This window comes from Myodes glareolus, chromosome 4, assembly GCF_982192425.1.
Source record: "Myodes glareolus chromosome 4, mMyoGla1.1, whole genome shotgun sequence".
Taxonomy (NCBI): domain Eukaryota; kingdom Metazoa; phylum Chordata; class Mammalia; order Rodentia; family Cricetidae; genus Myodes; species Myodes glareolus.
In genome coordinates this window covers 35,066,737-35,083,542 of record NC_142029.1, presented here as the reverse complement: position 1 = coordinate 35,083,542, position 16,806 = coordinate 35,066,737, and the positions used below count along the sequence as shown (strand labels likewise).

The following is a 16,806-nucleotide window of genomic DNA, read 5'->3' as shown; positions in this document are numbered from 1 at the left end:
GAATATACCCATGTATAATTTCTTTCCCTCTGAGAATACTGTTTACACTATCAGTATTCAAAAAAGATAGTAATTATTCACGTTATAAACTAAGCTTGCAATGTGAGAAAACTGCAAGGTTTCAAAGCACCTACTTCATGTCTGAAAGGAAATACAAAGTTTCTTGATGTATTTTTAGTTTTCTGTTCATCATCCATTTTCTTAGCAAGAAAGTCATTTACATGAATGAATACGTAGAATGGGTTACCTGGAAATCACTCTTTTCTGCTGTAGCTACTTTGCTAATAAGACAAGTGCTGTCTTGTTATCTTTATGACACCTAGCAGTTCTCCTGAACCATGCTCCTTTCTTTCCCCTCTAGACTGTGTCCGTATCTGTGTCTGTTCTTACGTTGAGCTGCATTGCCTTGGACAGATGGTATGCAATTTGTCACCCTTTGATGTTCAAGAGCACAGCCAAACGGGCCCGGAACAGTATCGTCATCATCTGGATTGTCTCCTGCATCATAATGATTCCTCAAGCCATTGTCATGGAGTGCAGCAGCATGCTCCCTGGCTTAGCCAATAAAACCACCCTCTTTACAGTATGTGATGAGCATTGGGGCGGTAAGTTTTTGCTCATGAGCTCACGTTGGCAGAGTATCTGCAAATCCTGGATTAGCATCACTGTTGCTAAATTGGGCTTGTATATTTTATTAGTATTTGTTAAAAGAGCTCAGCAAGAGGGTGGAAATAAAGTTGAAGCTCAACACAACTTCACAGATAACTCAGCATTCTTTGAAAGTGCTTTATACACAATTATAAATTTTCATGATTTTTGCAATTCATGAAACAAATAGGGAAGTTTATTCAATGACTCATTTTTAGTTATTTCTGAAAGTTTTTAAAACAAATGAATTAGTCAATGATATAAATCAAATTATAAATTAAAAATTTAGGAAAATTATATGAAAGTTTCTCAAAAAACAAAATGCAGAGGCTATCTTTGACCTAATTATCCCATTCCTGGGCAGAATCCTAAAGGACTCTGTATTTTACTTCAGAGAAAGCTGTGTATTTAGAGTTAATGCTACTCTTCATAATACTTAAGAGCAAGAATCAGCATAGATGCCTAAGAAAATGTGGCACATATTTTATCCAACCATAAATAAAATTATATAAAAAACAATGGAATTTTAATGATCATAAATAAAAATAAAATATTCAGGAAAAATGGATGGAGCTAGAAAATATTACATGAAGTGAACAAAGACCCCCAAAAGACAAATGTTACATGTGCTCTCTCATATGTGCATCTTAGCATCTAATTATTTAAAATGCAAATTTATGTGCCAGTGTAGGAAGGTTGATACCAGGAAATTAGAAAGGGGCCTATGAGAGGGGAGGAAAAAAGATACGTCAAGTGAGAGACACAGGAAGAGTAAAGGCATATATAGACTTTAAAAGTGGAATGGCTCATACTGGGAATGGAATGGAGTAGCCAGAAAGCGAGGCTGGGGGAGGGAGGGAGGGTAAGCAAGGGAGATGGTCAGCCAAGACTAGGTATGCATAAAAATGCCATAAGGAAATCTGCTACTTTGCACGCTCTTAGGAAAATTTTTTAATGTAGTTTCAGAAATTGGGTATGTTTGCTTAAAATGCTAAGGAAACACCAATAAATTCCTTTCTTGTTTAAAAAATGTATTTATAAGCTGGTTCAATGTCAGATTATCTGAAGTTCCCACTTTTCTAATTGTCTCGAATGCACCTAGGTTTGTGCTTGTTTGTTTGTTTGCTGCCAGTTTAAAACTATGCTCTCAGAGCATCACCTCATCACAGAGATACTCAATCACTGAGTGAGGAATTACGTCAGCTAGAAATCAGCTCAGTGTGGTATACATCTGTACACACCTACACCCATGGTAATAATATATAAACAAGCAGAGTTTTGGAGGCCGTGCGATTCTTTGCCTCAAAACTTTTAACAGAGAGAACTTGGCTATCCATGTATGGCAGAGACACAGATATGGACAGAGAAAAGAATAATAAAAATTCACCATACATTCCGATATGTCATGTACTAACTACACATGAAATTTGAAAGGAACTCTTTCTAACTACACATGAAATTTGAAAGGAACTACACATAAAATTTGAAATTTGAACTCTTCTAGATAATTGCACTACAATTGTTCATACTTACAGAATTTGCATATCAGGGAAAAATAATTGATAAATAGACACGCAGTCACACTTACTAGAGAGATGAATCAAGCCAGGTGACCTGGGAGGCTCGGGTAGATAGATCCTGAATACTAAACCAGCCTTTGTTGCACAGTGATGTTCAGTCTTAGAAAGAAAAGAATCAAAACAACCAAAACAAATCAAACAGAACTATACTAAGTAAAATTTTAGAATTCAAATTTCCTGTTACTCAAGATATTAAATATATTTTAGTGAGTTTTATTCTTTCCTAACATTGTAATGTTTTTGCTTTTTGTGTGTATCTTTTGTACTTTTTAATAAATATTCCCCTCAATAATATAGTCAAAAATAAACAAAACGGAAAGTTCCTAAATATTTTCCTCAATCCTATGTCCTATTTACTTAATGTTCAAACAAGCTCTAGAGCATATAGAGTGTGCTAGGCACTGTGCCTAAGAGAACACATTCTCTGACGAGGCTGAGAGACAGAGCACAGCGTGATCATTGGATTTATGTGTAGAGTACTAAGAACACAAAAGAGAGAACAGCTTCATTCCCAGCCAAATGTTTACATTTGGACAAATGTTTACAAAGGAAACGCTAATTTTTCAGCAAAGTATTAAAGACGAATATGAATTTTGCCAACTAGGAGCTGGGAAGGGATATTGCAGGGAAGAAAAGATTTGTTAAAGATGTAAGAAAACCTACTCACTGGGCCCACATCTTAAGAAAGAAGGAGAAAAGAGAGAAGGCATAGCTCCTTGAGTACAGCGAGCCTGAAGAAATGACTTCAACAGAGAGCTGAAGTTTTTTTACACAGTTTCTTTACAATAAATTATAGCTGGAAAGCATCCTGTATTCCATATTCCAACCCTTCTTAATTCATGGCTAAATGGAGACCTACAGTGATTACACTATCTCTTCAAGATTAGAAAGCCATGTTTACATGCCAGTTGCAAGAGTCCTAATGAAATGTGGGAGTCCTTTGAGATTCTGGAAAGAATCCTTAGAGAAAATACTAAGTGCAGTAAATTCCAGGGAATATTTTCTAAGGTATTTTGGAATGGAGTTTCATTTATATGTTGATGTAGTATAATATAAATGATTGCTCTTCACACACAATCAGGTATCATTAACCCCATTAATGAAAAAGATTACCAGACTACATAATCCTATAATCAATAAATGTAATTAAATACCATGTGTGGTTTTATAAATCTTTTATCAATAAATGTAAATACACAAAATGTACATCTATTTCTAGTATTTTATTATCTAGTTTTTACACAGATTATCAATGTCATTGGTAAAACTGTTGGAAAGTGATTTGATAATAGCCCACTGTTACTAAAAACATTTTTAAAGGATAAAATTAATTGATATTGAATTCAAACAAGCATTTATAAAATAATCAAACAATAAGAACTATTAATTTGTTTTTCAGATATTAAGTTATAAATTATCAATAATTTACTACTTTTAAGGAAAATTTAAAATAATTTAAAATAATTTCTGATCATTTAACTCATTACATATCTCATATATTAATATTAAGAATCTTATATAAAATGCCCCCTGTTCATGGAAATTATTTAAAATTCCGTGTCCAGATTGCAAGGTTATAAAAGTCAGCAGAGGCATTATAATTCTCTTAATTTTTCTCTCTATTGCTGTGGCAAGCACAATGACAAAGGCAGCTTAGAAGTAAGTTTATTGCATCTTCCAGTTTATGGTCTATTATAAAGGGTGGTTAGAGCAAAGACTTGAGGCAGGAACCTGAAAGCAGGAAGTGAAGCACAGCCGTGAATAAATGCTGCTTGTGGGCCTGCACCCCTTGACCTGGTCAGTCTGCTTTATTATACAACCCAGGGACATCTGCTCAGGAATGCAAAGACCACAGAGGGCTGGGCCTTCCCACATGAATCATTAATTCAGAAAATTCCCCACAGACTACCTACAGGCCAGTGTGGTTGAGGCATCTTCTCAATTGTGATTGCCTTTTCCCAGATTACTCTAGCGTAGGTTAAGTTGGGGGAAACAAAACAAAACAAAACAAAAAACAAAAAATAAACAGGACAAGAATCATAACCAAAACACCACACACCACAGAAAAAAAACATAGCTTAAAATGCTACTTCTCTATATGATAAATATCCTGAGTGCCATTTAACCCAATTTAAACACTGCCTATAGAATACAGTATCTTCTACTTGAAATACATTTATGATCTGGGATTTCTATTCTTTTCAATCTGTCCCCTAAATTAAATAAAAACAGAGTTATAAACAGCTATGCTTTAATTATCAAATGATATCACATAGGAAGAATTCTCTTTGGCCTCTATCAAATCCCTTGGGGAAGTTACTCAAATAAGTGCCCTTCACTCATGGTGCAAGATTACTGGGAAAGTTTTATTGACGAAGTTGCCATGATTATAATCATTGTATTTCTGATTGTTAAAAGCAAAAAGTCAGATAACACAAACAAAAAACGTGCAACATATGAATGTGTCTGAGATGTTCGCTTTACTATGCAATGTGGGTCTGTATTACCAACTTCATTGCTCCTGAACTTCACTATTGGTTATATTTATTGTCTGATTCAGTCACATTCCTCCATATTTATAAACTTGTGTAGTTTACAGAGTTATGTCCATGCTTTCTTGGTTAGTAAATGGACATTAGGTCCTCAAAATGAAGTTTATTTAAAGGAAAACTACACATTTTTCACACTCACTCTAAGAAGTAATCATCTTCATAGCATATCACTTCATGAAATGTCATGAGTATGAACTATCTACCAAATATTGTTCTAGACACTGGAATTTTATCTGAAAAAGGGTCTCACTCTACAATCCAAGACAATTTTGTGACTCATTTAGAAACCTGAGCTATCTTAGAACTTTTTTTGTAGCCCAGGTTGTCCTAGAACTCACCCTAAAATCTAGGCTATCCTCAACCCCATGATTCAACACATAAATGACTACTGCCTCCTGAAAGCTAAGATTACATGATCTACTGCAGCTAGCAATGATTAGATTGTAAATACAGCTCCTCTTGGATTTAACAAATTGCACTTTGGTGGTCTGACAAAACAACAACAACAACAACAACTAGAGTGAACCTTCTTTGTACTCAAACTAATTATGGTTTTTGTCTCATTATGAGGGTTAGAGAGTACTTAAATATGTATATATGTAATGGCGAATCAATCCCATACCAGTTATGTTTTAAAGGGGTATTCATTTTGGGGGGTAAACTTACATACACATAAACCGTCAGGAAAGGAGCCTAGTCGCTGGAGCAGGAGCTGGAACCAAGAGCCGGAACCAAGAGGCCAAGCTGAGGCTTGCTGCTCTTCTTTTAAAGAGAAATATACCATGCCCCAGTGGGCTGGTATTTCAGCGGCTATTGGCTGATGGAGCGGAAGATGCTCCCGCAGCACTGTGGGCTCGTGCTTCAGCGACTATTGGCTGAAGCAGCGGAAGGTGCTCCCGCAGCATATATGTGTATCAACAAACAGTTATAATATAGTCATTAAAGAGATGATAATAAAGCAATAAATATTCACGTAAATTTTAGCAACCAATAAGGTTTAAAATTGTCAAATTGTGTATTGACATATTGTATTTGACATACTTGTCCCTGATGAGTGCAGCGTATGGAGAATGTAAGTTTGGACAATTAGAAAAATAATGCACCTTAACTCTTCCAAAGACCAGTATTTTTTTATTCTCTGATTTCAAAGACATCATAAATACCCATAGTTGTTTATGATTTCTTGATTTGTGATAAATAGGGAGATAGATAGATAGATAGATAGATAGATAGATAGATAGATAGATAGATGATACATGAATCTACGGATCCACACTGAGAAGAATGTATTTAGATACTGCCTTCCATCAGTTAAACAAAGATACTGTTATTGTTGTTGTTGTTTTTGGCACCAGGTCTCAAGTTATCCCATTCTGGTGCTAAACTTGCCGTGCAATCAAGGATGATCTCAAACTTCTGATCTTCCTGTCTCTACCGTTGCTTTGAGATTACAAATAGGCATCACCACACATGGTTTTGTGCAGTGTTAGAGATCAAACTCAAGCCATGATAGGAAAACATTCTACTGACTGAGCTACATCTGATGTAGCCTGAGACACAGATGTATAGTTATCAATCTTCAAAATGCTGCATTCTAAGCGCTCATGTAAAATAAATTTTAAAGAACTATACTCTAGATTATTACCAAGAGAGAAATTCAACACATTTCCAACACATGCAACTTAAATTTTCAGTAGATTGAGCTTTCAATTAGTTCTAAATCTAAGAATGAAAAGCAGATTTTAGCTAGGTAGTGGTAGTACATGCCTTTAAGCCCAGCACTTGGGATACAGAGGCAGGAGGATTTCTATGAGTTCAAGCCCAGCCTGATCTACAAGAACTAGTTCCAGGACAGATTCCAAAGCTACAGAGAAACTCTGTCTGGAAAAAAAAAACAAAGAAAGAAAGAAAGAAAGAAAGAAAGAAAGAAAGAAAGGCAGGAAGGCAGGAAGGAAGGCAAGAAAAGAAGAAAAGCAAGAAAGCAGATTTTAAGATCATTACTATTATAACCTCTTCAGTAATACACCCTTACTAGCCTGTAGTATAATTTTTTTATTATCAATGTTTCTTCATAAGTTTTCATCATAACATACACTTACTAGCCAGTTATTAATTTTTCTACTTACTCAAAATTACCAGAATTTACCTTTCTTCCATCTATTCAAAACTCCAAATTGCTATGGCCGTAATGGTATCTGCTACTGCAGTGGGAAAAATGTTACCAATTAAATTCATTTTCCTCCATCTGTTCAGTTTAGTCTGATGGAGCCATTAGAGTTTCAGTGTGCATAAGCTTCAAAGATGTGTGCGTGCGTGCGTGCGTGTGTGTGTGTGTGCGTGCGTGTGTGTGTGTGTGTGTGTGTGTGTGTGTGAAGTACATGTGGCATGTGATACTTTCTTTAAAACAAATAAAAGTTCAAAGCCACTCAGGTCCCTGGGAAATGCTGAGGTCCCCTTCAAGTTGCTTTGAAATTGGCTCAGCAAATGATGTTCAAACTGCTGCACTTCGAATGTAAATGCTATCTGCTATTCTTCCAGAACTTGAATTCTATCACTCTTTATTTAACAGCCTGTTTTACAAGATAAACTTGAAAGTTAGAAATGAATGAGGCAGATGGGTGCCACCTGACCCAGGAAGAGTCTAAAACTGACATCTCAAATTGGTTTCTTATACCTCCCAACAGCCTATGTATCATGCTGTTCTTTCTACAGAATACAATAACAAAAAAGAGAAACAAGATAATTTCAGTGTGAAGAATACAAAAAATATTAGACTCAAATTCAATCAGTTCCAGATAAGAAGTTATGAGTTTAAGATAGCAGAGTCCATTAAAATAATGAATATGTTTGATATAACCATTAATATAACTAAATGCAAGATTGCTAAGTAAATGACCATTATTATGGTCATTAATACACTTATTATGATACATCCTAAATACAAGTTGCTCTTATGATCAATTTGATCAAATATCCAAGGTTTCATCCTTTATATTCCTTCTTAATTAAATGCAGAAGTGATAATTCCACAGCTAGCTTAGTCACTAATCTATTGCTGCAAAGAGACACCACAATCTAGGCAACTTTTATGAAAAAAATATTTATTTTACTGGGGACTTGCTTACAGATTCAGAAATTTAGTCTTTTACCATCATGGTGGGAAGCATAGCCACATGTAGGCAGGCGTGGTGCTGGACAAATAACTGAGAGGTATATCCTGATTCATAGCACAAAGAGAGTCTGGGTCCTGACATGGGCTTTTTAACTTCCAAGTTCACCCCCAGTGACACATTTCCTCCAGAAAGACCGTACCTTCTAAGCCTTTTAATCCTTTTAAATATTGCCAGTTACTTTCTAATGAGGATCATTAACTGTATTTACATTTAGCTCTTCTTTAAACAAGGTTTTTGTCAATATTTTTTTAATCAAAAAATATTTTAACCAGGTCCCTTTTAGTAAGTGAATATATATGACCATCCAAAATAGTACTTTTTAACTAGCTAATTGCAGGCATGCAAAATAAAGATGTATTTGATACATAAATTTTTTAATAGTGATTAGATTGTGATCATATCCAATTTAGAAATGAGTAATTATTATTTCTCTGAGACTATTAAGTGAAATATTGTAGATTATTTTCCCTTGTATGCATAAAACATAAAATGAAGTTATAAGAACATACATGTGTACTTTAGCAGGAAAAGCTTTTCTAAATTCATCATGTTCATGTCATATTTTACTGTTTGACTCTCATCTCAGGTGACATTTACCCAAAGATGTACCACATCTGCTTCTTTCTGGTGACGTACATGGCACCTCTGTGTCTTATGGTATTGGCTTATCTACAAATATTCCGTAAACTCTGGTGCCGACAGGTATGTAATATCAAATAATTTGTGTCTTCTTTGGAATGTATATTAAAAACCAATTTAAAAATTCTTTGGACTAATATAACATACAGTACAGGATTGTTTGTTCTAATGAGACTCTGGACGTGAACATATTCCTTGATTTTTTTACTGATATTAAGCAAATTAAATTCCACCTTAAGAAGTCTACACTTCTGATAAAACTCAACCTCAATAATTAGCTGAGTATTTTTCTTTGTTTAGGAGTAATATTTCTTTTGTTAAGGATTTATTTATGGTTATTTTTATGGTATTTTGCGTCATGTATATCAACACACTACATGTACGCAGTGCTCTCAGAGACCAGAAGAGGGTGCCAAATGCCCTAGAATGAGTTATAGTTGATTAAGAGCTGCCATTTGGATGTTGGGACCCAAACTTGGATTCTCTAGTAGAACAACTAGTGTTTTTAACTTTTGAGTCACCTCTCAAGTCCCTGGGAGCAAAATGATTAATTGTACTTTCTATTATAAATCACAAAAATTAACTCTAATTCCTGGAAGGTTTAAATATGAATGGCTTTATTTTAAGTAAAACTTCTGTAACACATTTAACATATGGGTTACATCTTCAACTTCAATGATCTCATTTACCATAAATTTAAGGAATAAGATAACACAGGGTTGTTTTCTTCTGCTCCCCCCATCACCCATCCTATAACATTTTCCATATCCAGTATAACTAAGATCTTTTTAAAGTTTTAATTCTGAATTAAGTTACTCTGATTTGCTAGAAAATGGTCCCACACATGAGATTTTATCCATTCTCTTAGTGTTCATTTGTCATGTGTTAGTATCATCTGCATACCAACTTTAAACTAAGCCACCAGTTTATGTAACCAGTGAATTCAGTCTTTAGAGGGGATATAATCAGGTACAAAGTGGAAATAGCCTTTTTAATACAAGCACAAGGTATCAGCATTTGGTAAAGTGGGCAGGCGCAGAGATTTCTAAGCTGAGGCTGGTAACATTTCAGTTGAATCTTGATGACTTGAAAGAAATCAGCAAACATGTGTGGAAAACTGTAAATGTAGAGTGTATATTACTCAACTTCTTGTGTTTAGTAAATTATATGGCATGATAAAAACATATTTTTTTCTTCTATATGACAATCACCAGTACACTGAGTTTATTAAACTTGTGGGCTAGCAGGTTCTTGATCTCTTTTCTTTAACATATTTTATTGAGAAAGAACTCACTGAGATCATCTTAATTCATTAAGAACAATTCCCTTTGTTTGGTTTTTAAACAATATTTTTATTATTTGTGGATATAATATATTTAGGCAATGTATTTTAATCTTGTTTACTCAACGATCCTCTTTCTAACTCCTCCCATGTCAGCACTCCTTGCAAGGTCATATCCTCTTTTTATTTTATTTTATTTATAGTGCACTGAGTCAAATTTGTGCTTCTCATTTACTCACGGACTTGAGGACATCCCCGAAGTGTGGTTGACCTACCTAAGGAGCCACATACTTAAAGAAAACGTATTTCTCCCAATCTCTACTCCTACTCATCACCCATCAACTTTCTAGCCTCTCAGATGGGAATAGGAGAGCCTGAGCCCCTGCTACGTGCATAACGATCAACTGGATTTTGTGCATGTCTTATATGGGCAACCATAGCGACTGTTAGTTCATGAGTATAGTAGTCTTCCTATTCCCATAAGAAACTATTTGGTCTTAGTTTTTTCGCAACCTCTGGCTCATACAAATCTCTCCCTCCCAGTTCCTCTTGCACAGGTCTCTGAATTGTGGGGGTAGAGGATGTGATAGGCATGCACCATTTGTGACTGCGTACCCCACAGACACTTGCCAATACTCTACCCAGCTGCAACTTTCTGAAATAATCCCCCCCCCCCATAACAACAAAGAAACTTCTCGGAAGAGGTGAAGACCTATGCCAATTTATGGGTGGAGAGACAGGAATATTTAATTTAAAGTCATATTCTGTAAGAGTTTCCTCTTATGAAAATACCTTACTAAAAATCCAGGACTGGAGAACTCATAAACTCCAGAGATGAATCAATTACTATTATTTTGCTAAATTTTTCCCCTAAAATCAGAAAGTGGTTGTTATCCACACAGCATTTCTGCCATTACTGCACCCTTAATGTCCACTGCCTGTCTGTATTGGAGCTCAAAGAGTCACAGCTCATTAAGGCTGCTACTGATTTTTCTCCCCTAGCATCTGCATAGCACCTTGGGATACTATGAAAATTTACTAAGAGGAAGGAAGATTCCCCGTTGGCACCACTTCTATGTCTCCATATCAAAGTATGTGGTGTTGTTAGCTGCAGCTGTAGGAAACGAGCAACACAGTGGCCTACATTGCTTTGGGTATTCTATGGGACCTCCTTGACCAATAATTCAACATTTGGCAAGAGACTTTCTACTTGGCAACATGCAGCATCTTGGAGGAGAAATATTCCCTGAGCAACTCCAATTAAACCATTAAATTCTTATATGGATATAGCTATATCTACATGCAGGTACCTGATGTTCTATTTCATGAGCTTTTATATGTAGAAGCTTGTAAAATACTTAATTTCCATTCAGCATTTTCAAATATCCTTAGCATTAGTTTTCCTGAATATCTACAATGTCCTATTTGGTCTTTGAGAATGAGTCTTCATTTGTGTTTTAATTTTTGGTATTGAAAACACCTTTTCAAGACCATTAATTCACTTATTGGAACCAAAGAGCTTTTACAATTTCTAGTCCTCTATGTTGTACAATTTCTAATTTTTTAGTTTTCTTTCATTTTTTACAGCAGAAGTTTTTAAAAAAAATTATTTTCATTGCTTACACACATATATTTTATTTTACATATATTAAATGTAATATGTATTTTACATATATTATGTTACACACTAATATATTTATTTATAATTAATTCTTTTTATTTATAACTTCTGAGACGTTTTTATATCTAGTATCAAAGTCAAGTTATGTTCTTCAAATCTTTTAATCAAAACAGAGCAAGAGAACAAGGTAAACTACTGTAAGACATGAGAAGTGGTTTGTTTAATTCCCAGCAATCATTTTCTCAGACTTAAAGCCAAGCGCATACTTTCTAGGATGCTTTGTTATGGTGATATCCCACTTCCTATTATGTTTTATTATATCACCTTTTCCTAGGCTACTCTACTATCAAAGATACACACTGTCCTCAGCAACAGCTCTATCTTACTCTCAGTTTTGTCAGTGCTGGGGCCATCTCTGTTCCATCAGTCTATGTGAGTGGTGTTTTCTGGAACATGGCATTCTGAATATTTCACAAAAGGCAGAAAGGTTGGGGAAATACCTACTACCTCTTGAAACTTCTGCTGTGATCATATATCTTGTAATCTTTCATTGGTCTCAAAGTCAAATATTTGTCCAAAAAGCGTATTCTCAGCAAAAGGCACAAGTCACAGGGCCTTCTTCTCAGAAGTTGAGGGCAGATGGTATGGAATATCACAGCACGAAAATGTAAAAAAAAAAAATGCAGTCTAGGGCAAAAACACATGAGTTTCACTTCCGCGCATGCTGCTTGGTAGTTACCCAAAGTTTGTCACTGACTCCTGTGACTTTCATCGTCTTTCATTTTTTAATTTTATTCAATCATATGTGTATGTCTAGGGATCATGTGTGCACAGTGCCTGTGGGGACCAAGGCGTTACTGGGATAGGGGTTACAGAGAATTGTCAGCTGTCTCCTGTGTGCTCTGGGAAAGAAACCAGAATTCTTAGCCTCTGTGTCACATCTCCAGGTTCACTTCCATCACGTTTAAGACAGGTTGCACAGTTCACCTACATCATTGAAATAAGTACCCAGGTCATTAAATAAAGTACTTCAACAGTCTGCATTGTTAGTGGGACTTTCAACTAAGTCTGATTACATTTCTAAATTAGCATGTGTCGAATTGTTGTTGTCTGTGATCTTTGTCATTGGTCCTCATTTTTCTTCCTGCTAGAGGATTAAACTCAGGTCCTGATCATGTTTTGAGTGACATCTTTACCACAGAATGACCTATTTTGTGACTGAGTAACATCCCCTAAAAGTAAACTTCCTTCATGGGGCTCTAGAACAGCCTTGCAATAATCTGTTTCCTGTAGACCATTAGTTGATGACAGCACATAGTAGCCCGAGTCTCTGGATCCCTCTAATCACCACATGCACACCCATTATATAGTAGAGAAAAACAGTGGGACTTTAAAGAAGGGAGGGCATATAGCAACCCATTGTCTATCCATTCAGAGGAATGCTTTTAGAAAAAATTAAATGTTTTTGAGAAATTGTCATATTTCAAAGGAAAAAAATATTAATGTACAATACAGCTATGCAGATGTTATAAGTATAGATTGAGATTGTGAGGAGCATATTAGATATCAAGATCATCTCCCATTATTCAGTTTTATATATGTTTGCAGATTCACTTACTTAAAAATTAATGTACCTTTACACTTCTTAAGAGTAATACGCAATTTGTTTTGTTATCATTCTCTGCCTTTCACAGAGAAGGAACTTGAAAAATGTGCTCTAATGTGTAAATGATTCTTAAACCATTAACAATGTGCTTATTTACCATTTAAGCTTATGTTTCTCAGTTTCCAAAACTTAAAACAAATTCAAATTGTATCACAGGCTTAGAACTGATCTACATTTTTTGACGAAATGTCCCACTTAGTACAATCCACATGATTTAAAAGATTTGCCGTAAAATGCCTGAACTGTGAAAGCGAAACATTTAAAAAGCAGATTGGAATGGAAATTGGCAAGTTGAGCTGAGCCCACTTTACAGCTGTAATAAAGTAAATTGACCCCAGATGGATAATTAAATAGAACTCTGCTTGAGCAAGGCTTGGCTTCTAACTGTTACAGCCTCTAAACAGAGTTGTCAGGCATTGCGTTTGCCATGGGACACATCTAGAGAGCCATAAAGTGAAGGGCCTATCCTATTTGTTTAAAGTTACAAAGATGCATGGATTCTGTTTTGTACTTTTGAATTGGCGAGTGTAAAATTGTTAGTGAGCAAATTGTATGCCCTCGTAAGCGCTTTAGTTATCACTCAAAGAAATAGCTATTGTGTTGTTTAAATCAGTAACTTCTGCTCCCTTTCCTGTGGCAATACGATGCAAAGAAATCACTGGCAATGAAACTACAGATCGGTCTCTCAAGATTGTCTTGTTCAGAAACTTCTTGAGCTGAACTCTCTTGGCTACTTGTTCAGGTTTCAACATTCGGTCCAGTTCTGAGCCTTGTGAGGATTAAGAACAGATTGTAGTTATTAAGTAAATTTCTATTAATGCATTTCACAGATATTATTAAGTGCTTGTATGTGTCATAGTATGTGAGAAGGTAGATGTGAACAAGTCAGGCGGGATTTTAACTTTCCAAAGCCAGAAAGACCTTCCATTTATGATTATGTCCATGAAACTGTCCACCTTTTATTCACCAACATTTTTAGAGAAGTTAGAATTTGGGCAATGATATTGAGAAATGATAATAAGTCTAGTGTGAGAAAATGAACAGAAGGTCATAGGAGATAAGGAGACCCAGGAAAGCAATGCTCAAACTCAACGAAGAAACAAAAGAACACAAGTAAACACAACTACGTAGGTCTATTAAAACATTACTAAAAAGATGATTTTGTTTGTAATTCTTTTCAGTTTATAAGCAGACTGAAGCACAATTGTGTAAAACAATGAAACTGAAAATTCAGCTTACAATACGTAAGTTTTTAACTTACAGAAAGAGGTGTGCAGTGATAATGGAAAGAATACACATTTACATGTCTTAAAATTTGATTGGTATTAATCATTGTTTAAATTGAGCTGTTTATTGTAACCACTAGGAACATATTTTTTTTTCAGAAAAGTACCTAATGAAAGACACAATGAAATTTAAATGTTGTAGTAGAAAACAATAAAATACTAATGAAGAAATAAAGGAATACAATAGATAAAATAAGCATATGCAAAACAAATACTGAAATTGCAAATGTTGATCAATGTGAATTAGAAAACCCGAACAGAATGAATAATCAAGATTCTACAAACATTAAAAGTGAAGAAACACGTGAGAAAGAACGTGTGATTTTTGTTTTTCCGAGACGAGACTGAGTTACCCGACTTAAGATAATACTTACAGTATCATCCATGTCCCCCGTAAACTTCATAGTGGGCTTTCCTTAACAGTCAAGTAAGTTTCGATTCTCTGAACATGTCACATTGTCACTATCCGTTTGTCATTGGTGATGATGGATGCCTAGCTTGGTTCCATTCCTTGTTCCTGTGAATAATGAAGCCACACGAACAGCCATGCCACTGTCCATCTCTGTGGGAGAATATGGAATCCTTTGCCCTTGCTGGGTCGCATGGCAGTTTGAAGTGGGCATTTGAAGGAACCTTGATGCGGACGTCTGTAGTGGTTACACTAGTTTACACTCTCACCAGCTGTGGCTAAGGGCACTGCTTTCCCCACAGTCTCACCATTTGCTGTCGTTTGTCTTCTTCACGGTAGCTGTCCTAGCTGCTTTTATGTCAACTTAACACAAGATAGGGTCATTTTGGAAGAAGGAAAAAAATTGAGGAAAATGCCCCCACCAGATTGTCCTCTCAATGTGGCCAAACCTGTGGTGCTTTGTCATGACTGATAACTGATGTTGAGAGGGCCCTACTTGAACATGGGTGGTGCCCATCGCTAGTGGTCCTGGGTGAGATGAGAAAGCAGGCTATAGGGTTGGGCTGACCTAGGATCCTGGTTCTGTGCCAGGGTAGTTGCAGGGGAGTGCGAAGGGGGTTTCCCTCAGGCTGCCCTCTCTCCCATGTCCTCACCACCAGGGTGAGCTCTCCTGTATGGAGTGATTTCACTCCTTGCAGAGATGAGCAAGGGGCGGGCCCATTCTCTGACCTCGATGTCCTCAGGGTCTGATCTCCCATTCTGACACCTTCAGGGTCAGCTCTACTGTGCAGGTGTGGCACAGGGACAACTCTCTCTAGTGCTGCAGCTGATTGATTTTCCCCCCCCTTTTTATTTTTATTTTTTTTTTGCTTTCTCTCTCTTTTCTTTTTCTCTTAAATTGTATTTTATTTTATTTGAGGTGGGGAGGTTGCAAGGCCAGAGGGTAGATACAAAGGGACAGGAAGATGAATGGGATAGAGATGCATGATATGAAAGACACAAAGAAGAAGTAGAAAGGAGAAAAACAAGAAAAAAGAAACAGGCTGAGCAAGTCAGATGGAGCAAAGCACTCAGCACCTGCCCCTCAGAGCCTCTAATTCAGTTGTTGCCTCATATGCCTGCCTTGAGTTTTTGCCCTAACTTCCCGTCATGATGGACTGTGATCCCCATGGCTGCTTTCCTCCCCAAGTTCTTTTTGGTCCTGGCATTTCATCACAGCAATAGAAAGCTTAAGATTGTAGTTGTTTGAGATAAATTCTCAAAGAGAGTTTATTTACATTTCCCTGATAACTGAGAATGTTAAACAGTTTTTGAAAACATCTATGGGCCATTTGTGTTTCTTCCTTTGAGACTAGCTGCTCATTTCATTATCCTATTTACCGACTGGCAGTTCTGAGGTTTGGGTATTTAAATTTTATAGTGCTTTATTTATTCTATATATCAAGCTCCCAGAGAGAGGTATATCTGGCAAAGACTTTCTTCCTAATCTGTGGAATATCTGTTTGTTCTGCTGATAATTTTCGTTGCTGTGTAGAAACTATTAAATTTCATAAAGTCTACTTCTTGATTCTTGGGACTATGCCCTGTGTCATTAGAGTTCTCTTCGGCAGGTTCTTACCTATACCATTGACAATACCCAAAACAAGTGAATTCCCTATGTTTTGTTCTAGAAGCCTCTTTCAGTTTAGGGTTTTGTCTATCTATGATCATTTGTGTTTGCATGTGTTTATGGTATTTTTGGTTTATTTTCTAGTTTTCTGAAGAATGCCATTGGAATTTTGATAGGGATCATGGTGAATTTGCAAATGACTTTTATCCATATGGACATTTTCATAAAATTAACTCTGCCAATCCAGAAACATGAGAGGTTTCTCTTCTATCTAGCAGCTTTATTTTGTGGAAGGAGCAGCGGGTTGCTTTTCGTCCGACCCGGCATCTGGCCACCTGGCT

General features: G+C 36.1%; 1 protein-coding gene across 1 annotated transcript in view; it reads left to right on the top strand.

Moving 5' to 3' along the window:
- Nucleotides 1-16,617, top strand: part of LOC125393680 (orexin receptor type 2) — an 83,983-nt gene extending 67,366 nt beyond the window's left edge. Inside the window, exons 3-6 of the mRNA XM_087905913.1 lie at nucleotides 362-605; nucleotides 8,540-8,655; nucleotides 16,254-16,314; nucleotides 16,610-16,617. Of these exons, the coding sequence (XP_087762039.1) occupies nucleotides 362-605; nucleotides 8,540-8,655; nucleotides 16,254-16,314; nucleotides 16,610-16,617 (429 nt within the window). The remainder of the gene's footprint in view (nucleotides 1-361; nucleotides 606-8,539; nucleotides 8,656-16,253; nucleotides 16,315-16,609) is intronic.
- Nucleotides 16,618-16,806: the final 189 nt, after the last annotated feature.